The 23339-nt window shown below is 40.1% G+C and overlaps 2 protein-coding genes across 2 annotated transcripts; both read right to left on the bottom strand.

Annotated features, from left to right (window-relative positions):
- Nucleotides 1-783: 783 nt before the first annotated feature.
- nptna (neuroplastin a) lies at nt 784-14385 on the bottom strand. Its single transcript, XM_083917355.1, has 9 exons — nt 14097-14385; nt 8714-9061; nt 7463-7631; nt 7276-7370; nt 6310-6443; nt 5344-5617; nt 3116-3137; nt 1507-1583; nt 784-1339 (listed from the first exon to the last, which is right to left on the bottom strand). The coding sequence occupies exons 1-8, from the start codon at nt 14185-14187 to the stop codon at nt 1523-1525; spliced, it is 1194 nt and encodes a 397-aa protein (XP_083773481.1). The 5' UTR covers nt 14188-14385; the 3' UTR covers nt 784-1339; nt 1507-1522.
- A 5914-nt stretch (nt 14386-20299) lies between these two features.
- On the bottom strand, nt 20300-21914 carry LOC310949541 (UDP-glucuronosyltransferase 2C1-like; the record flags this gene model as incomplete). The annotated part of the gene is made up of 1 exon (XM_083917017.1): nt 20300-21914. The coding sequence occupies one exon, from the start codon at nt 21912-21914 to the stop codon at nt 20310-20312; it is 1605 nt and encodes a 534-aa protein (XP_083773143.1). The 3' UTR covers nt 20300-20309.
- Between the last annotated feature and the right edge of the window lie 1425 nt (nt 21915-23339).

Genomic DNA, 23339 nt, shown 5'->3' with positions numbered 1-23339 from the left:
AGAGAAAAAAAAGAACTGTAAATGAGCCTCAGAGGCTTTTTTCATCCGTTATCGTTGGCCAGATGTTAAAAAGAACTCCAGAAGTGGGATATCAAGTACCTGTTGTTTTTTTTAGAAATCTCAAGTCTTAAGAGATATTTTTTTTCTGGGATTTTCTTTATCACCGAGTGAGGATATTTAATCAAGGTTTGTTGATCCTTGTTCCTCAGATGTGAAGTTCATCCTCATGTTAACCATGTCAAACAGCTGTGAGTCACTGAATACCTCACTAGATGGCAGTGTTCTCAACATGCTCATGTTGTCATGCATTCTCATGGGACGGCCTGTGCGCTTGATTAATGGTACAAATTAATGTCACGATTGTCACAAAAACACTCAACAGACACATTTTATTTTTGGAGATATTTATTCTTAAAAATGAGTCGGGGATCTTGGAATTGCTTCATGTGTGTCAGTCCTGACGTTGGCTTCTTTTGCCGCCTCGCACGTCAGCTGTCGAGAATTCATGCAGCTGTGTAGTATGCCATCAACGCTTTACGGTGATCCTACTAGTTTAAAGCTTTGTCACAGAGAAATCAAAAGCTGCAATGATTTTCAATATATTGATATGGATAATAATTGCATAGGATAATAGCCATGCTGTACATACACATACTTATAAAATAATATGTTAGAATGATTAGTACAGATTTCTTAAAGTAGGTTTATACAGTTTTTCATTATCCTCAACATTTAAGTGCATCATATCATATGAATAGACTTTATATTAACGGTGATCTGATACATAGTTATAGTGATTTAATACATACAGTACATACAGTAAAGTAAAGCTTAATCAAATTTAGAGGGACATTTCAAAGCCCTTAAAATGTCAGATACTTTCTGATAAAGTTGTATGCAGTGGAATGATAAAAACTGTACACAACTGTCATACCGGATTATGGTGGCATCTTCGTTTACATTGCCGAGTTTTGTTTTTCCTCTAGAGCAAACAGTACAGATGATCTAAATGAAGCCACTCTCAGCAAAAAAAAAAGCCATTTCTGTCTCAAACAGAAGGTCAACATCTTGCATGCATTATTTTAGAAGTAGTAAAAATGTAAAATGAGTGGCTAAGAAGGGGGGAAAAAATCATAAGCGTCACCAACTGCATGCAGCAACAATGGTTATAATGTTAATAATTCCATCTTTCATATTCACACCCTCACACAATAAAATCATAAGGCATGCCTCATTGAACTCCACAATCAAACTCCTAATGGCAGATACATCCTATTGACAACAGGTTTGGATTCCCTTCTTTTTTACCTTCATATGGTCAATACATGTGTAATGAAACCTGCAAATGAAGAGAACATTCAACTCATTAGCCCAGTCTGACTGCAGTCGTATTTTGGTTGACAACAGCATTCAGTGAGAAGATCATATGGTGCGGTTGTATTTGTGGCCACAGGCTTGTAACACATATGTACCATCAGGCTTCCCTCCTAATAATTTAATACTTACGCAGCAGACAGGCTGCTCAGTTTGTATTCCTCTGGCGCAGATTCTTGTCTTTGTGATTGTTGGTTGAATTAGTTTTCCTTTGAAAAAGGAAGCAAACACAATCAGTTCATACTGCGTGTATATCAGACGAGTGCTGAAACAATCAGACAATTCATTAATTAGTTGATCGACAGAAAACATTTAGCTGTTGGTGGGGAATATAACATTGGTCTATAAAAACACAGATCTGATTTTCCACTGTTTCACGTCTTTATAAGCAAAATACTTTTGGTTTCTCTGCTCAACTTTTGATGGAAATTTTGCCTCATTTCTGACATTTTAGATACTAAACACTCATTCAGTTTCGAAAACACATCAAAATTGTAGATTAAAGGGGCATTCCCTTGATTGTACACACGGTTAGTAATACTCAGCCTGTAAAAGCAGTTGTCTCTTATAAATTGTCTATTTTGTACCTCCTCGTCCCCTCCGTCTTCCTGCCTGTGACCCAGAAATCAATCTAAGCGTGTCATCTTGAAGGGTGTCTGAGTTCTTTAAATACATCTCGGAGAGAGAGGAACAAAAGAGAGGCGATTTGCCAGAGGAGCTGGGAGCGAGTCTTTCTGGCACTTGTGACGTATAAAAGAGGCCTGACACAGCTGGGATAGACAAACAATGGCAGCCGTGCCACACGTCGTATTTAATGCTGCTTTAAAAAGACGTCTCCGAAGCCATGAAGTCGCATTTTGTTAAATTACTGTTGCCTCCTCTCCTCCTGTCTTTTCCTCACCTCCTCCACTCACACTGCAGGTGAAAGGGACTTAGATTCAAGGAGAGGAATCAAGGATGTCATTAGAAATGAATAGAAGGGAGAGTCTTCTGTGGCTCTGAAGGGAGCATTCAAAAGAAAACTAGGGATGTAACGCCCCTTTAATCAACAATGAAAACAATACTTAATTGCAGGTCTAGTGTATACTCAACAGCTGATATGATGAACACTAATTTTACTTTTCACTGTGGAGCATCCCACACCTGGGTCCAGTTACATATTTGTTTTTGTTGTTTATTCTTAGCAATATTGTTATCCTTCAATGATAAGTCCACAATCTATACACATGCAAACATTTAATAATAATGTAAATATAATGTAGTTGTAAGCAGGGACATTTCTAAATGGTGAATGTAGAGTATGTTTTATTAATAAAACTTATCCAATGAAAACACATTTTATGCCATTACAACCACTGTGTTTTACTTTGTCATTTATTTTCTATTTATATACAAATATATTAAAACGTATCCCTGCTTATAACTGCATTACAGTGTGTTATAAACAATTAAATGTTTGCATAACTTAAAGTAAAGTGTGGCCTTTTTAAGTCTTAGAGTATCATAGGCAGGGATTCCCTAATCGGGACAATTCAAATGGTAACGTAAGCAAAAAAATGACTTTATACTTGACTCCATAGATTTCCTTGTGATTTATATGAATACAGCAAAGCACCATCACATGATGCTCCAAGGAGTGTACACTGAACTCTTAACACAGTCAGGAGTGGATAAATCATAAGCTAAAACAACACACACATTATCAGAGATACGTTATCGAAGGTAAAATGTTTATACTTACACTGGACCTGCGTGGTCATCATCTGATGCAACAAGGGAAAATATGGAGAAATTAAGAAATACAATAATCGCAAGGAAGTTGCACACGTTGATGAAATGACATGTACTTCGTTGGGTTTTTAACAGAAAGCAAGTGTCAAGGACAGCAGCTGCAACTGACACATGGTGCACTATAGTTTTTCAAGAGATTTTATGATTGAACTGTACTGCATGTGTAGACTGTGTTATGGGATGAAAATGTAGCACAAATGAAGAAATTAAAATAGTAAACAACAGGCTGTCGTGCTGCAGGAAAAAACACCCCACAAACACACAGAATGCAGTTAAATCCAGCACACCACATTAAAACAATTACATAAAGACAAAATTCACGTTTAAAAAAAGATATACAGTTGTCATGCAAACAACGAACAGCTGTTCACTCACAGAGATTAGTGAGGAGCGGCTCCATTAATATCAGCCCTCTACTGAGGGTAATAAAGTCACTGAAGCAGCGTGAAACTGCTGCAGTTTGATGCAAAAACATGAAGTTACCGTAAAATAAAATCTTGAAAACAAAAGGTTTTGAGCAGCACTTGAATGTTGAGGCAAAACCGAACCGTGCACTGTGCTGTGAACCGGTAGAAGATGAGGCTGAATGCTTATTGAAATTCATAAAGCATGCAAAGGCTCACACTTACCACAAACATGGTTTAGGTTGTGCAATTTGGGGAAAAGGGGAGGATGGGAGATATTACAACAATCTGTTAAAATATTCATCAGCCAAAGCTAACCTATGTCCAATATGAAGTTTTAAAAAGTCATGCAAGATTTTACTGCATGATTTACGCAATCCACATCCATTTTGTAAGACTGTGAGGACTGTCAAGGTGAATTAAACACCATGTAATGACAATATATTTCTGTTTAATACCACTGACTTACTGACTGACTCTGAGGTGTCATTCGCTGCACGTTGCGTCTAATCAGCATGTGACAACATCAAAATTCAGTTTGAGAGGAAAAGGTCACCCAAATACCATTAATGCATAATTTATGATTATTAGACTCTTGAAAATGAAGTACTCAGTAGCATTAGAAGGTTGTATAGCTAAATTATGTGTCTCTTAGGGATGGGAATCGTGAGCCGGTTCCAGTTGAGAACTGGTAAAAAATTGGAATCAGAACAGGAATCGTACGCCTTCGACCTTAGCAATTCTTTTCATCAATGCTGGCATGTTTTTTCTGACCGTTGCACATTGCAAAATAATGACTACACTAATGCATCTATGCTGCTGGAAACTTGCAACAAGAAGGAGTCATGGAGAGAGTAGTTTACTGTCCAAAGCCTGTGAATGTTCTCATTTGTCCAGGTCATCGTTATCCATAAAGCAATTTCAGTCAAAAGCAACTGGGCTTGGTTATTTGTCTAGGAAGATGTTTCACCTCTCATCCAAGAGGCTTCATCAGTTCATGTACGCATCTGACCAGGCTGGGACTGGTCCTAGACAAATAACCAAGTCCAGTTGCTTTTGACTGAAATTGCGTTCAAAAGCGTGGCATTATTATATAGCACCATGCATGCAGGCAAACCTCAAAACCTAAATAAAAAAGAAAGCTTTACAAATATTATGTCATTTAATATACGCTGTGTTTGGACTTAGCTTATACTTAAAAAACCTGTGTAGGTTTCCACGCAGAAAATCATTCAGGAATCAATAAGGGAATGGATAATGAATTGGGCCGATAAACAGAATTGATACTAGCGTTGGTGTCAATAAAATCTTATAATTTCCCATTCATAGTCCCTCTTGTGGTTAAGCTTGCAGCCACTTGGGGACAGCACAAGGTCCCTGGAAAGCTGTTAATAATTTAAACTATCCACTGCAGTATCATATTTCTCATGAATATTAAATGCATGAAATTGTCCTGACAAGGTGCGACCTCCTGCAACAGTGTCTACCTGTTGGGTCAACCTTGCCAGACTGAATTATTGAATGCAGGGACAGCACAGTGTCAGGTGACTCTGTTGGTATCTCTGGCGAAGGAAGGACTTAAGTAGATACTGAAAAACAAAGTGTGCTTCTTTTCAGAGACACCTCATTGCCCAACATCCCACTGACAGGTTTGGAGTGCAAATATACTTTGCACAAAATTCACAGGAGAGATCCAAGTGAAGGCTAAACCAAAAAACGAGTTTCTCCTTACATATATTACAAACAGCCCTGAGCGCCTCCGCCGGTGACTCACCATCTTGTAAATCATCGGGCTTCTTACGCTTCTCGTAAACGACGATGATGACGATCAGGATGATGATTTCAGCCAGAACCCCCAGAAGAGGCCATAAAGGAGCCAAGTGACTGCGAACCCTCAGCACGATCTTCTCATCACGGGTGCCGAGCATGTTGGTGGCATTGCAGTGGTATTCGCCTGGATCTAAATTAATGTCCAGGTTGGCAATGTGGAGCTCAGTGTAGTTGTCTCTGCTGTTGATGGAGAAGCGTCCGCTTGAGTTGTCAATTTCCTGTTGAGAAAGAATCATACCAAATGATTTTGACTGTCAATAACGTTTGAGTCAGCATATACAGAGTTGCTTTTAAAGTATAGTCAAGGCCATGAGGTCTTAAAACATTACACACTATTCCATGCTATATTACAGGACCAAGTCATGAAATAACAATAAACCCTAACCCCTAACCCTCAGCTAAATCACACATTTGAAACCTAAAATACGGCAAAGGAGACCCTGAACTGTTGAGTAGCTGTTGAGAGCAATTGGTCTCCTCAGTTCCCAAACGCTTACAGAAGAAGAAGAAAGAAGAAGAATTCTTTTGTTAATCACGCAAGGGGAAATTCGGTATAAATATGATTTTCCAAAAAGCAGATCAAAATGCGTGTTATAAACATATCCCTTCTGCTGATAGATAGGTAGCTGATAGATAGCAGTGTTTACATATTGAAGTAGGTGATTATATACCCGCCATTAACTCTACCTTAACATAGATAATAATGTTCAGTTTTGATTGATATTGTCATAATGCAGTCCAGTACAACAACACCACCTTAATGATAGACACACAGTTTGATGAATACCTCTGACTGTCAAAAAAATCTGAACATTACAATTGTTCTAAATGTAGAATTTGTATTGGACTGCATTAGTAGTATAGGTGTATCTAATAAAGTGGTCAAGGAGACTGTATTCATATCACATACCCTATGGATGCCGTTTTCATATTTGCGCCAGGTCCAGACAGGGTGCGGATAGCCCACAGACTTACAGTAGAGTACAGCAAGCTGGCCCTCATTCTTATTCTCACTGCGCTTGTGGCCTGTAATGTCAGGAGCAGCTAAAGCAAAAATAACACAGTACAATTGTTTTAATACATTCAAGAAATTCACAAAAATAGTGTTACAGGGTTACTGTGGGTGCAGGTATTTATAAATGTAGGTATAGTCATGTGAGTTGCGTGGAAACAATAAATGGGTTACTAATTTGTACTTTTGATCTTTTCATCTTAAAGTACAAACTGATAATAAAACAATATTCCTTTGCATCGATCTTTTAAATAGTTGAGTAAGCAGCTACAGTTAAGTAGTTTACATCTAAATCTTTCAGGAAATGAATAGCTGCATAGGATCATACAAATGATTGAATGATTGAAGAAGTCTAGCCATGTCCGGGGGATGCAACATAGGGAATGTTGAACAAAAGTGAATTTTCAACATCAAATATTTCATCTTATTTGTCAGGAACATGTGTAACATCAAGCTTCCTGTATTATTCTGTGTATACTGTATATAATAAAACTGCAAATGTTATTTTCTTCCCAGATGAAAAGAAATGTCCCATAAAATAAAAGCAAACTAAATCCAATTTGCCTCCATAGCGATGCGTGTGACAGCAGAAAAGGCTGACCAGATTTTACCGTTGAGACATAATCCCTTGCCATCAGACAAACAAGACACCATCTGCTGCCACTGAGCCGGGCATTGGTTAGATGGAGGTGTCAAGGGCGCCGGCTGCCCCATGAGCAGCCAGCAGAGCCGCTTGAGATCACAGGTCCTCACATGACAGGGCTGCTGGTGCTCAAGGCCATTGGAGGCATTTTTATTTGGTGACATCTCTAATGTGGCCTTGAAACTGACACAAATGCCTGCAGCTCACAAATCAACACCTACATTTAACTTCTATGGTGGCGTTTGCTGGAGGAGACGTCTCGAAGGTGTAGACACACATGTACACTCCGGCAGCCTCTCCTCGTGGTTTTTTCAGCCTGCAGGAGCAGAAACACAAGTCACGTGACCCAACGCACACGCACACGCACACGCACACGCATAAAGCATAAAGATTTTCCGTGTTTCATACTTATACTCAGTGTTTCTATTTTGGCTGCGTGTTTCTGGGATCTCCTCTCCATTCTTCATCCAGAAGCTCTCCTGGTGGGCACTGTGGGCGCTGGTCAGGTTGCACTGCATTATGTAAGCGTCGCCTTCCACAGGAAGCGTGGTGTGTTCAGACGCGGCGATTGACGGCTCTGTAAGAAAGACGCCGATCAGCTACGACAGAAGCGATGCATACTGGGACTCGTGGGTGAGGGTGTGTTGGAGGAGAAACAACAACAACAATGCACAAAGGGTTCAGACAGACTCCACACACAACCACAATTTATAGAAAACAGCACAGGAATAGAGTCTTGAAGTGGGAGGAATTATTTTGGGATCTAGGGTTCCTTAAGTAGAAGACTTTTTCTGCATTGTTAGATGACTGGGAAGTGGGAGCTTCTGCGAGGCTCAGTAAAACTCCCTCAGATGAATCATCGGTACAAACGATGACCAACTGCATTAGGAAATATCTGGTGCTTTAATAAAAAAGTTAAGGTACAAGCCTGTGAAGATAACAACGTAAGAAGGGAGAAGAAATACAGCTAGAAGCATGCAGTCACTGTGCTTTAAGTTCAGTCACATGTGCCACTAGCAATGAGCGAAAGTACTTTGCATCTTATATAATTATTACAGCTCAGGTTCAGCTGATGTGTAATGATGAATGTGCAACTACTAGCACTGTGTTGTAGTCTCAGCTTCAATGATGAATCTGCCAGAGAAAAGAGCATGACTTCTCAGAAACAAAGTTGTATGAATTAAAACTGAAGGTCATGAAGTAAACCCAGAGTATCATTACACTGAGGAATGCTGTGAATACAAATTTTGAGTGGGGGAAGGGTTATCTTCAACTAGACATTACTATTACGCTACTGGAATAAAGGTAGGTCTAAACGCTCAGAGATTCTGGTTTAACCTTGTGTGTTATTAAAGTCGGCATTGAAATAAGACAGATAACAACAATAATAATAATAATCAACAGAAAATTATAATAATGATATAAAGTCCAGGGAAATGAGAAGCAGAGAAGAAATAGAGATGGAGAGGAGATTAGACTAAAGGTTGAAGGATGTACTGAAAGGAGGGATGAGCACTCAAAGACTATTGCTGGTGTTTTTCTTCATTTTCCAAGTCTGCAGGGGAGGATGGCAACTACGGAGGAAGATAGCGGTCCCCTGGAGAGGTTTGAGGGACGCTATGGGGGGGGAGGGGAGGGTCCTCTACAGTGACCACTCACTCTGCAGCACCATTACAGTGGCCTGAGCCCGGATCCAGGTGGTGGCTGGATTTTGGTGCAGGTCGTTACGCCGCGGGTCGTTGCTGGCTCTGCACTCATAGGTCCCAGCATCGTCCAGCGTGAGACGAGAGACACCCAACACACTCACGGCGTTGGAGCCGTAGGCCGTGCTGATGGACACTCGCCGCTTACGGGCACCGTCCCACAGCTGCCTGAAGGAATCGGCTCGGTTGATCTCAGAGTACCACCACTGGATTTCTGGGGTGGGGTTTCCCACCACGTCACAGTACAGCTCAAAGGTGTCGCCCGTGAGCTTAGTCTCAGAGAACGGGGATTTCACAAAGCCCGCTGACGGCAGTGGCGGAAGTTTAGAGGGCAGCATGTGCAGAGATGAACCCCCAAAAAAAGAAAACAGAAGGAGGATGGAAAGGCAAGAAAACAACAGGGTAAATTAAATAGAGAAACAGAAAGTAAAGAAAAATAGAAAATAATCATATGAAATACTCATAAATATACTGAGAAAAAATATATTAAAGTGAAATAAAGGTTGATTTAAATAAATAAAAAAATAGTAGAACATGTAAAACGTAAATAAAAGGATAAAACAAATACATTTTTATATCAAATATATCAATGCAGATTCCTTTTCTTTTGATCAACAAACAAGTTTCAGCTTCTAACACAAAACACTGACATCAAACATCAAACTGTCTGTCAGGAACGTCACATCAACTTGTGAGAGAAAGAGAGAGAGAGAGAGAGAGAGAGAGAGAGGGAGGGAGAGAGAGAGAGAGAGAGAGAGAGAGAGAGTGAGAGAGAGAGAGAGAGAGAGAGAGAGAGAGAGAGAGAGAGAGAGAGAGAGACAGAGAGAGAGACAGAGAGAGAGAGAGAGCTCAAATCCGCCTAAACCATTATTGCTGCTATTCCTATGAAGCTTCATTCTATTCTGCTGGGATGTCTTTGTGTGGCTGCTCTCCTTTTATTTTGTCCAATTAATGACATCACATATATCTGTGAGGGACACAGCACTAAAATTCAAAAGTCCTCCAAGTGACCTTGTCATTTTCAGTACATCTTGTCTTTATAATGAAGACATCAACAGTAATTCAATAAATGGGACACAGATGCCAGGCTAATTGTACTGTTAATTTCAGGGAATTGAAATATCTCCGTCTGGGAGCTGAAAGCAATTAAAGTGAAAAAATTGATCACGGCTGAACAGATTGGAGGAGGAGGAGATCGGCTGGGGGGGACTGTAGTCATAAGCGTGGTCTATAGGCACCGCGGACACATGAGATAGAGAGGAGATTTATAGGAACTGCAGCTCTCAATCTCTGGGGAGTGTGTGGGCGACTGGTGGTAGACCCCCTCCGTTTCCATAGAAGCACTCTAGAGCAACAAAGTGGGAAGAGGAGGAGACGGCCAACCGGACCGGGCTGATCACCATAAGGCAGACAGACCTGTCAAACTGACATCATAGACCCACAGATGGTCTATCAAGACTGGCACACTTACTTTAGGCACAAACAGATTCTTACATAAAACCATTGGTGTCTAATACAACAGTCCTGCAATAAATGTTCCCTTCATGGAGGTGACAATGTTGAATTGTAATACATTATACTGAGAGGCGTTTCCGTTATTCAGGCTAAACTCATTGATATAAATGAAGTGGACATAATAACAGAAACAGGTGTCTAGTGATTGGAATTAAGAACCGGTTGCAAATCGTACAGGATTCCTCAGTTACTCTTCCAGTATGTTTACGTACCTGCTTCCCAATCAAGCAGCAAGACTGTTACCAAGGGTAGATAATGACATTACCCTCATGCAGGCAAGGTTGGCAGATTTTTCTAAATGGAAAACTAAAATGAAAGCTACACAATTATTCTCTAAATTTCATCTACACTGTGTTCAGACTCAGAGATGATAGTATAGTAACACTGACGCTAAAAACCTGTGCAGGCTGACTTTTTTTCCCCCACACACAGAAAACTGATGAGGAATCAATAAAAGAATCTGAGCGTTAAGCAGAATCGATGATGTCATTGGTTTCAATAAAGTATTATCAATTCCCATCCGTGCACCCATTACAATTCAACAGCACCACAAGCTGCAGCCTTTACAAATGACCTCTCAAATACAAAAACTGAAGTAATATAGTAGTAGTAATATACAGTAATATATACCATAACTGCAACTGAAAAACTAAAAACCAGCACCTCAGCTCTTAGCATACATTAGGACTGCTGAGAGACAGATCTGTCACCTCCGATAGATGTGTTTAAAGTGCTGAGCCAGTAGCATTGTCCTGTAAACATGAATGACGTCACTCGTGCCGAGTTGGTGTTGGTTTAGTTTTTGGCATGCTGTTATGTGTGTCTTACGTACTTCTTCAGTTTTGTTTGACGATCACTTCATCTAAAGTCATCCACATATTCTTAAAGCATGATTTCTATTATAAATTAATCAATTAGTTATTTTAGTATGGGTCCAATACTGAGATCGGATATCGGGCTGATACTGACTCCAATAGCTGGATCAGTAACAATCTGATTCAATCTATTTACCTGAATTCTATGATTATATAAAATATACTGTAGATTATAAACTTGAACTTTAATTCCTGTTTAGGTTTTGACCAAGCTGTCGGTAAATAGTTTATTATTTTAATAATAAAAAACAATTCATTTAATTTATTTGTTACATTTTGTTTTACAATGTTAGGAAAGCAGTGTTAAAGTCACACCTGATGTTTCCTTCCACATGAAATAATGATCCCAGTCACTACCACACAGTGAGGCATACGGCTTATTTATTAAACACTAATATCGTATCGGGACTAAAAAAGCCAGATAAGGTGCATCCCTAACTTTTTGATCTCTGTAAAAAATGTCAGATAACTCTTCTGAATGCTCATCACAATGTATTAAACCCCACCGTATAACCATGCACCGTATAATTTCTTGTTTTATCCCAAAATATATTTAATATTAAGGCTACATTTATTTTTATTGTTTTATCCGTCAAATATTTTTGCGATGAATGCACTCGCCGCCTTTAAAGGCAGGATAAAGAGCCACTCATTTAAAGAGATTTGGAAGATGATTAATATGAGGTGTAAAGCAGAAAAACAGAAATACAAATAATAAGTTAATACCCTTAAACTTTAAGCATTTTTTATTCTTAGTGGAGACTGATTTGATTTTAAATTGATGATAATTTCTTTATTCAAACTAAATCTGACAGCACAACCTGACAACAGATGGCCTGGAATAGAATATGAGTCTGCCTTGCAGATATTTTCTCACCATCTTCTGATGAATTCATTCAAACCAGTATAATTATAATGTAATTCTGGCCACGTAATTACAGTCGTAATGTACCAACACATATCGAGCAGCTGATTGGATGCTAAATGATTATGATCAGAACAGAAGTGACTCCTGAAGAACAGAGAGTATTATAAAAAGCAACAGAAATACTTAAGATTGATATACTATACTACTATATAATTTAATGTGCTTTAAACAACCAACTTCATAATTTGAATTTGAAATGATAAAAATCTCAACCCCTCTGCTTTACAGTGACATGAAAGCAAGATGGATTATTCCCAAATACTCATTGATTTCACTTAATTCATTATTGAAGCAATAGAATCCTGTTTGCATTGATCCGTTTATTATTATCCGACCTCCATGTTAGATTTCTTTTTTTTTGTGGCTTCTGTATGAGAAAATACAAAAAAATAGTTTGATTGATACAATTAAACAACCTCCTTGGTAAAGGGCACTCTATTTTAGATGAAACACACATCCTTAGGTAACCTTGGCAGGAATAGCATCACATGTGAACAGTCATTAGCAGATACAAATGGCTTCTATGATGAGGATGGCTGCTGTGCGTGTTAGTATCTTGCATTACCAGACTGAGCTTATGATATATATGTGTGTATATATAAATATATATAAGTATACGTGTGTGTGTGTGTGTGTGTGTGTGTGTGTGTGTGTGTGTGTGTGTGTGTGTGTTTGTGTGTGTGTGTGTGTGTGTGTTTATATGAATTACTGTATATTGTGTCATTACCTGAACCACGCGCGTCCTTGGACTATTTGAAAACAAGCAAAGCTGATAAAAAAACATCAGAATTTCTAATCTGTCTGATGGAAAGCCATCACATTTATGCAGAGCTTCACTGGTGTTCTGATTGAAGAGGAGATGTAATGAGTGGGTGTGTAGGATAGGAGGAGATGTGTAATGCATTCACATCGTCAACTCCACGGAAGGCCGGAGCTGAATAAATTCTCACTCATTCTCACGCGATGCTTGCAAATCTACACCGCACACTTACAGTATTAACCCCAAATACCCAGCTGAGGCAGGTTTACGCTGCCCTGAACTATTTGGTGGGTGAGATTTATGAGCAGAAGGGTCAAATGGACCAGGAGAACCTCGCTGAGAAATCAATGTCATTCTGCAGTGCAGTGCATCTCGGCGAAGAAGACTCAACAGATCCACTCTTGCAAGAGGACATTAAAGCCATGGTCCCCAGTGCAGCATCTCTGCTCTAAAAATAGAAGCATGCAGCAAAATGAACTGGTTGTGCTATTTACAGCACTTCTGAGGTCCTTACATCTTATTGCGTACATGTTATGCTCCATTATAAGGAATGATCTCTCCCTGTATGGGAGTGGACTTGGTGGTAACGCTGCTGGATACTGGATTCCTGAGCCGTATCCTGACATACCTGAGCAGACCCAAGCCAGCATGTTGATTGTGTGCGTGCGTGTGTGTGTGTGTGTGTGTGTGTGTGTGTGTGTGTGTGTGTGTGTGTGTGTGTGTGTGTGTGTGTGTGTGTGTGTGTGAGTGCGCGTGTGTGTGCATGACGGATTTTGAACTTCTTGTGTGACACCATTTCCCTGTCAGTTCATTTTCCCGACCTAATGAGACTAACTTGTCCTTGCTGCCTGATCGGATCATGTGTGCAGCTCCACACTTAACTAAAGGACATTTTAGAGACATCGCACAAACAGGCCTCCGTGTGGCCCACTTCAGCTAAATGAACAGGCTACAACACATTTTAGCCCATTAATCATTAATTGATCCTTTCATTTCAAACGCACGGAAAGCCAAAAACAGGCGACTGGTATCATCTTCCTTAAGTGTAACGTTAAGGGATTATCTAAGACAGATCTGAGACTTGCCCGCCGGTGAGTTATTCGTGAAGAACTGACCCGTCTTGCAATGATTCATTAAACAAATGCCCCACTGCAGAAACGCAGGCAACATCTCAACACCGACCGATCACAAACACCGCATTTTCACTACGATGCGAGATCACCGCCGTGTGTTTTCTATAAAGGAGAGCTCGTTTTCCTACCGTTCTGGGAAGAGACGGACTGCAGCATCAGGGCTCCAAGTATCGCCACCGAGAAGGACATGACTGCAGCTCTTCGTTTGCCAGGTATCATCTTTGGGAGACGGGAGATGGAAAAGGCCGGTAGGAGAGCGCTAAAGGTGACCTGAGCGGGGATATGATGCTGCAGGGGTGGATTCACCTCCACACACTCCAATCCTATCACGCAGAGGCGGAGAGGGAAGTGTCACTAGGTAGACTCGCGGAGGAGTGCAGCACTACTGCCGGCTACCTGTGCAGCTCTCTGCTGACAGCCCGGTGCAGCAAGGCGAGGGAACCACCTTTTTTTTTTTTCCCCTTCCCTAACACCACCCGTTTAATCTTAAATCCCGCGAGATCTTGGAGGCGGATACACACTGGCATAGAGTAGAGCAGAAGTAAATGATATGTAACAATGCAAGATGCTTTTATAGAAAAAGGAAGATAACCTCTCATGGAGAGACTTATTGGAACTTCAATGATACAAACTGGAGCAGAGCTTGGCTTGTCCCATTTAAATGTTTAATTTCTAACATATTTGTAACACCTTACATCTCAATCTATAACATAAAACATCTATCCTACTAATGCATACATACCCAAATGTTCTGACATTGATGACAGCTGTAAAAAGATAGAGAAAGTATCTTCCATTTATTTTATACGTGTCTGTTTTGTATCACCTTTGGAAAGATTTGGAAAAATGTATTTTTGCTACAACTACAGTCAGGTATCACTTTGATGAGAAAACTATTATTTTTGTCTCCTTCTCTCACAATATTGAATTTAACATGATTAATCTCTTCATATTACCAGGTAAATTCCATATACATAAAGTCAAAATGTCCAAGGCAACCCCTTCATTCCCATTATTTTTAATTGAATTAAAATATATTCTGAGTCCCTGTTGTATGTTGAATCCACCAAAAATGTTTATCAGCTTTTGAATTGCATTCAAATTACATTCAGTGAATGTACTAACTAACCCTAAAGTTTGTCCTTATATCATTTCGACCTGTGCCTTTGTCGTGTCTGTTGCTTTGTTTTGTTTTTTGTCCCTTTTTCAATTGTTCATACTAGTTGATGGTAAATAAATAAAAGACTTAATAAAATAAAAATGTACTATTGAACCATAACACTGTTGCATTTTATTTTAAAAATAAACACCAATTGTCTAAAAGAACTGAATTTGATTTGAGCTCCTGGCAATGTGAATTGTACCTGACTTTATTTTGAAATGTATTTCTGGAATGTAATTTGTGATATAAACCTTCCATCAATTAAAACAGTGCAGCTCTTTGTTATGAATCTAATTTTGTCTTGTTGTGTTCTTGTCCATTTATGTGTTCTGTTTTTATGTGAAATAATAAAAACAAAGTAAAAATATATTAATGAAAACAATACACAAGATGGACGCTATTACTTTCTCAGTCAGCTTATACCATACTCACCATTTTTAGAAACTTGTTTGTAACCAAATTTTACGTAGACTACGCAAATGTGGAGTAATTAGGCCTACCTGCGAGTTTACAGCGCAGTGATTTAGAATGTGGTTAAACTTTTGACCATCTGACTGATTCTAGGGCTGAATCTGTGTCGTGGGTGAAGCAGTCTCTCTGACTAAGCCCTGACCTCAGGAGCATCTAGGGCTTTAAGTAGACTTTTAATCCTTTGAGCTAATGGCAGCCTCTCATCTACACCACAGTGTAACTTTGTTCCTCAACGAAATGAAGCTTGTATAGTGGCCTAATTTACTTTAATTATGGTCAGTGTTTCATGGCATAATTGGTGTGTGACTTACATCTGCAGAAGCTGCTCTAATGCAGAAATAAAAACATTACTCAGCTGTTATAACAACCAAACAGCTATTATGTGGCAACATAAATATTACATATTATTTGACATTTCAAGATAGATTACCCATTCTCTCATTTTGTGCATTCTGAGCAGCTAGCCTGTGAAAGTTAGCTAGCGAAATCTCATAGTTTGACCTATTCCATTAATTTATTTTACGTATATTTTACTTTATGTTCCCAGAGTCCTATGTTCAATTCGATTCAATTCAATTCAATTTTATTTATAGTGCCATAACAAAAGTTATCTCAGGACACTTTACAGAGTAGGCATAGACCCAACAATTCCCCCAGTAGAATACGGTGGCAACAAAAACCTTCCCTTTAACAGGCAGGAACGTCAAACAGACACAGCTCTGTGGAGGACGGCCATCTGTCTTGACCGGTTGGGGAGGAAGAATAGGAGAGAGAAAGATAGAAAGACAAAGACAGACAAAAGACAGAGAGACAGACAGTAACAGTAACTATAACAATATCTATAGTAATGTGAATATGACTTATATGTTGTGGCAGTTAATACAGAAGAATAGTAGGAACAAGCACAGCTAAGGTGATAGAATATGAAAATGGTAATAATTATGACAAACATGATCAATGATGAGTAGGGGCAATAGCAGCTACGATACAGCAAGACATACCACTGATGGTGTTTTTATGGCTACAAATTTAATAATTTATAAGACTAGTGACAGTATAAATGACTAATAGTTATAGAAGTAGCAGGAAGCCTCATGCAGGACCATGGCAGCAGGCACCACCACGATCAGCAGAGACCTGTGAGACGACAAAGCACAAACAACTCCGGGGAAGAGGTTGAATTAGTAACATGCATTGATGATACATGAATGACACAGACAGAGAGGAGAGAAGGTCAGAGTATTGGGAGAAGTATTATCCCCCGGCAGACAAGGCCTATAGCAGCATCATTAAGCTGAACAAACTCAGCTAAAAAATAACAACATAGCTGAGGGCTTGTAAGCCCTAGCTGTAAGCTTTATCAAAAAGCCCTCAAAGCAATTTCAGTCAAAACCAACTGGACTTGTTGGGTCCCAGCCTGGTCAGATGCGTACATGAACTGACGAAGCCTCTAGGATGAGAGGTGAAACGTCTTCCTAGACAAATAACCAAGTCCAGTTGCTTTTGACTGAAATTTCTTTGAGGGTTAACGATGACCTGGACAAGTGAGAATATTCACAGGCTTTATCATAAAGGAAAGTTTTAAGTTTACTCTTAGATATGGGGACAGAATAACACTTGGGAGTTGGTTCCACAGGAAAGGGGCTTGGTAGCTGAAGGCTCTGCCTCCCCTTCTACTTTTGGAGACTCTAGGAACGACACGTAGCCCTGCATTCTCAGAGCGCAGTGATCTAGTCGGGTAATATGGTACTATGAGCTCTTTAAGATACGATGGAGCCTGACCAATAAGAGCTTTGTAGGTAAGGAGAAGGATTTTAAATTCTATTTTATTTTTTACAGGTAGCCAGTGCAAAGAAGCTAATACAGGAGAAATATGTTCTCTCCGATTTGTTTTAGTAAGTTCACAAGCTGCAGCATTTTGGACCAACTGGAGACTCTTAACAGACTTATTGGAGCAGCCTGATAATAAGGAGTTGCAATAGTCCAGCCTAGTAGTAACAAATGCATGGACTAGTTTTTCTGCATCGTTCTGAGACACAATGTTCCTAATTTTCGTAATATTACGCAGGTGAAAACAGGCAGTCATTGTTGTTAATTTTATGTGAGAATCGAAGGACATATCCTGGTCAAAAATAACACCCAAATTCCTTACTGTGGTGCTGAAGGACAACACAACATCATCCAGAGTAACAATGTCTTTAGCTATTGAGTTTTGGAGGCCTTTGGGGCCAATTACAATAACCTCATTTTTTTTCTGAGTTTAACATCAGAAAATTGCAGGTCATCCAGCCTTTTATTTCCTTAATGCACATTTGAAGTTTATCAGTGTTGCCCAAGCCAAAAAGGGTCCGATGTTCCCCAGTCGCATAAGCCTCTGCCTTCGCAGTTTTAATTCTGCATTTTGTTGTGGTTAGGGGTTATGGTTACGGTCAGGGTTAGGGGGTAGAGTTAGGGGCTATATAGGCCTATTTTTCGGGGGATTCGGCACTGATTGTGGAAAAACTAACAGACCGGGGAACATAGAACCATTTCTGGGAAAAGCGTAGGAACAGCGGCCACGGGGAACAAAGTACCCTCCCTACGCAAGCCTAGTGCTGCTTCTGACTAGCGATGCTGCTGCTAATACATCAGATGTGGAGATGGACAGATTGACAACAAATTAAAGTTTCAAGAACTTTATTAGGCACCAAAAAAGACATAGAAAGAGAGTAAATGCTGTTTTTTTTACCAGTCAGGTGGGGGAAAACACAACTCCAATGGGTGATAGGCTCTGTGTGAAGGCACCACTTATCTCAATTTACAATGCAGCCCTCTCATCCCTTCCCAGGAGATTCAACAATCCAACCTCAAAGAACAACTGTTCACAAATGGCCTCATGTGACTCCAACGACTGTCGTTAAGACTCAATACAGAACTAACGAAGTTGAAAACCTACTTCCCACCAACGACTGTCACTCTAACGGTCGTTGGCACTTGGAGCATGAAGGGTTCCAGTGACATCATCGGCCTTGTGAGAGGTTAAAAACCTGAATCTTCACACCAGATAGTTGGACCAGTCCCAGCCTGGTCAGATGCATACATGAACTGATGAAGCCTCTTGGATGAGAGGTGAAACATCTTCCTAGACAAATAACCAAGTCCAGTTGCTTTTGACTGAAATTGCTTTGGGGATAACAATGACCTAGACAAATGAGAACATTGAGAACAGTATTTGCTAACATGTTAGCTCTGACAAAGTGGTAATGAGTCCGACCTGTGTCTGTTAGCTGGCTCAAAAAAAGTGTTTTTTTATATTTGCTGAAATTGTCATTTTATCCTTACTGCACTGAAAAATTAATGTAACTCTGCTCTCTTTCTTTCTCTTAATGGCATCTGCTGGATTCAACCGCAACCGACCCTCAACCTCAGAGCTGAGGAGTTTCTGATGCAGTGTTGATGATTGCTCTGAATTCCAATTAAACATTGAAACTAGGCAGCTCTGATGAAATATAAACTAATATTCTGTTACGGTATTGCCTATTTTTTGCATAGTGTTTTCATAAATAAAAGAGAGCTGAGCTGGAAGGCAAACCTCTCGATCTACCAGTCAATCTTCATTCCTATCCTCACCTATGGTCATGAAAGCTGGGTCATGACAAAAGAACGAGGTCGCGGGTGCGAGTGGACGAAATGGGTTTTCTCAGGAGGGTGGCTGGAGTCTCCCTTAGTGATATTGTGAGAAGTTCAGCCATCCGTGAGGAACTCGGAGTAGAGCCGCTGCTCCTTTGCATTGAAAGGAGCCAGTTGAGGTGGTTCGGGCATCTAGTAAGGATTCCCCCTGGGCGCCTCCCTAGGGAGGTGTTCCAGGCACATCCAGCTGGGAGGACTAGTGGAGAGATTGTATCTCCACACTGGCCTGGGAACGCCTCAGGATCCCCCAGTTGGAGCTGGTTAATGTGACCCAGGAAAGGGAAGTTTGGGGTCCCCTGCTAGAGCTGCCGCCCCCCCGACCCGACCCCGGATAAGCGGTTGAAGAAGAATGAAAATGAGACTTTAGTGTACTGTTTAGCTGTAAAATAAGAAAGTTTGTCTGGGAGGGTTGGCTCGTGAATGGTGCTTGGTTTTGGCTTGACTTGGTCACAAACTGTCTCGTTTTACTTACTTTCAGTAGTTTTAGGTTTAATATTTGATTGACAGTACAGCAATCGATAGTAATGCAATACACAGCACTGAGTAATTTAAAAAATGACAAAAATAAGAAACACAATAACTCAATGCAAGAACCCCCAACCCATGCCTTTTGTAGTCAATAACCGGAATAAAATCCTCAATACTTTACAGAAAATTGACGAGGTGTGTTTTAACAAGAGGAATGTGAAGGTGATTTGACTGTCTAGTCTATAGACTGTACATATAAATTGACAGCTGACAGCTGCCCAAAAGTGAAGACAAACAGATGTTTGTTGCAACATTACTAGATGGCAGCAGCCATCGATATTTTGGCTTCACTTTGTCCAGCGTAATTGTCCATCTCAATGAACTACCCTGGTAAAGGGGAAAATCAGAATTCTGGGAGATGACCATAATCATGTCAACAGATAAATTTAACAATGACATAGAGTATTTTTCTTAACGTTGTCAACTTTAGCAACAACAAAAGGAGAATTGCTGGGTTAATGTTTGGTAAATGTTAAATTTCGCACACAAATCCAGCAAACTATTTTTCATGTCATTCATGTTTAACTTTTTTCCCAACGAAAATCATTCTCCAAAGTAGTCTTACAATTGAAAGAGAAGTGAATGTTACAAGCAATGCAACAGCCAACAAAGCAGCAAAGACATCAACAGAGTTGTAAACAAACCGGGACATTTTGTAGGACTGTGTTTGCAGGTGACGGGCTCCTTTATGTCTGATGACATATTCTATCCAAAACATTGCCCGCTCCAGTGGTTTTATTGGCTGATCTCTGTGCAGCCTGGAGAGCCTATGCATGTTTTCCCTGTAAGAGGAATTGTAAAGAGCTGTCATCAGGGCATCTGCAAAGATGTGTCTGTCAAGCTCGGCAATGTCCACAATCACAGCTCCTCCCTTTGCTCTGATTCTGGAGAGGTTATCAGGCTGATCAAAGAATAAGGGAAGTCCAACTACAGGAACTCCGTGGTAAATTGCCTCCATAAGCCCATTAGTGCCTCCATGGGCGACAAACACTCTAGTTTTTGGATGTCCTAAGAGGTCGTTCTGTGGCAGCCAGTTGACCATTAACGTGTTGTTGCCCAGGTTGGTTGGCCTTTGTCCTGTATACCTCCATAAAACCTTCTGAGGCATCTGGGCAAAGGCTGCAGCAATCTCCTCAGCGGCATCTTGAGGAAGGTTCCCGAATAAAGATCCCAAGGTCATCACAATGACCCCGTGGTCTCCAGAGCTTTGAACAAACTCCTCTAGGTCTGCAGGGAGAGCCTTTGGTGGCTTGCACTGAAATCCACCCATGTAGACTATATTTGGCATTGTTGGGCGTGGAAATTCAAAGACAAAATCATGCCTCATAAGCCATATATCAGCATTCAAGAAAAACGTCGAGTAATCCACACTGGGACCAATGTACTTCTTAACAACTGGTTTGTAATGAGGTTCTGTGATGTATGACAATGAGTATGTCCCTACAATATAACTCAAAACATTCTTTATTCTTTGAGGGAAGGTCATCTCATCAGTCAAGTCTGTTGTAATGAAAGGCACATATGACAGAGGTGAGGGGGCAATAAGGAAATGAACTTCACCTCGAATGGTCCATTTGGCATTGCAAACAAGAGGAACTTGGAGTCGATGTGCCAGCATTGCCCCTCCGGCGACAGCGGGGTCAGTCAAAACCACGTCATATTTGGCTTCATGGAAAGACTGCATCAGGGTTTCATCTTCAAACATCTGAATGATCATTTCACTCACTGCCTTATGGATCTGAGAGAACAACTCTAAAGTCAGGCGCTGCATCTGAATATGAGTCCAGATTTTAGACCAAACAGATGCATGCCTGCCCTGACGCCGGATCTCCAGCTGTCGAGACAAAAAGGCTTCAAAGGACTTTGCCTCAAATCCACCAAGGCTGGGAATAGTGACAGAGGTGTAGAGAGGCGACTTTTCACTGATGTACCAGCTATTGGACGCACGAACCACAGTGACTTCATGGCCTTTTGCATGCAGTTCCTGTATGAGTACTTTCATGTTTATCCAATGACTTCCATCAAATGGGAACACCAGGATTTTCCCCCCAGATGTACTTGATAGTTGAATCAACAGTAGAGCAAAGGTGATCAGAGCGGAGTGAGGCACCTTCATACTGACGTCCCTCAGAGACCTTAAAATCACACAAAAACAAGTCAATAAGAGAGTACTGTCTCAGTGACATTTTTGCCGGAGAAGGTCAAGGGTGGCCCTGATACATTGGGCCCCTGCGCCTGTGCCCATTAAGCCTTTTCCATAATCTATTCATTCAATCACCTTAGCTTAACCTCATATTTTAAACCACAATAAGCTTGTGTAAACATGAAGTTGAACATTACTTGCATAACCAGTTTAATAGTTTTATTACCTAATAATTACCTAAAATTATACTACCTAAGCTGAAGGTCTGCAGGCTATTTAGCTACGGAAACTTTAATGGGACAAATTAATTTGAAACACAATGTTGTGGTTTCAAGATGTCACAGTTTTTCCTCACCCTGGAATCTTTGCATTTTCATACCCTTTAACATTCGTTTAGGCTATCTTTCTGGGGATGTATTAATGAAATCCGAGCACAAATACAAAAAGGTAAACAAGTACATATTTACCAGTTATTTTAATTCTAGTCTAGCATTGCCAGACCTATCTGAACAGCACTGTGGAGTCTCGGGAAGCTCTAAGCCAACGGTGCCCTTGCAAAATAAATACGGGAAGGGACCTGCCCGACCTGACATCCAGCAGATGAGAAAGTGCAGGATGTAAATTTTTATCCCAGCACTGTACACACAATGGATGACTACTGTAATACAGTAAAATGATCAGCTGAATGAACTGACTCCAAAATATTTTTTTTTTAGATTGTAGATTCTCCATGCTGCTCCATTTTTTCCCTCACACAACCGAGGTCACCTGAAGCCTATTTTATACTCTGACACTTGATTGAATGTTTTGCCAATTGAGTTTGAACTGATGAAAGGTGACCGACACCAACTGGCAATCAGGTTGTAGCATTTTAACGACTCATGTTTTCCAGGTGAATAAAGTGTGATAAATTATACCATCTGAGATTTTGCAAAAATGTGATTTAGAATTTCTATCTGAGTAAAAACAATGGAATAGTGCTTTGGGTTAACCGGTCTTGCTGTTGATTGAAAAAAAAAAAGGATTGTAAACACAGTTTGATGCCAAAAGAGCCAAGATAACAACTGATGAAATAACATTTCAAAACAAAAGTTGATTGCAATAAATGATAACAAGCGTTACCTTCTGTTTAACTTTACACATACAGTACATGTATTCACTAAGACCTTCACAGACCGCATTTAAAAACAAAACACACATTCCATGGTTGTTTTTAATTTACTTGTGCATAAAAAAGCTTCTTATTATCACTTACCCCAAATCAACACGTACAGGAGAAGAAATACAACTTCAAAGTGTCAGTGTAACAACAGTATTAGTGATCTGATAAGATGGTGTGCAAAGTTGGAAATAAATAATGGTGAATGCCCCTCCTAGAAGAATAATTCAGTTTGCTTA

Source organism: Echiichthys vipera (assembly GCF_963691815.1).
Source record: "Echiichthys vipera genome assembly, chromosome: 7".
In the NCBI taxonomy this organism is placed as follows: Eukaryota; Metazoa; Chordata; class Actinopteri; order Perciformes; family Trachinidae; genus Echiichthys; species Echiichthys vipera.
The sequence above is the reverse complement of the archived record's forward strand: the minus strand, read 5'-3'. Positions and strand labels throughout refer to the sequence as shown.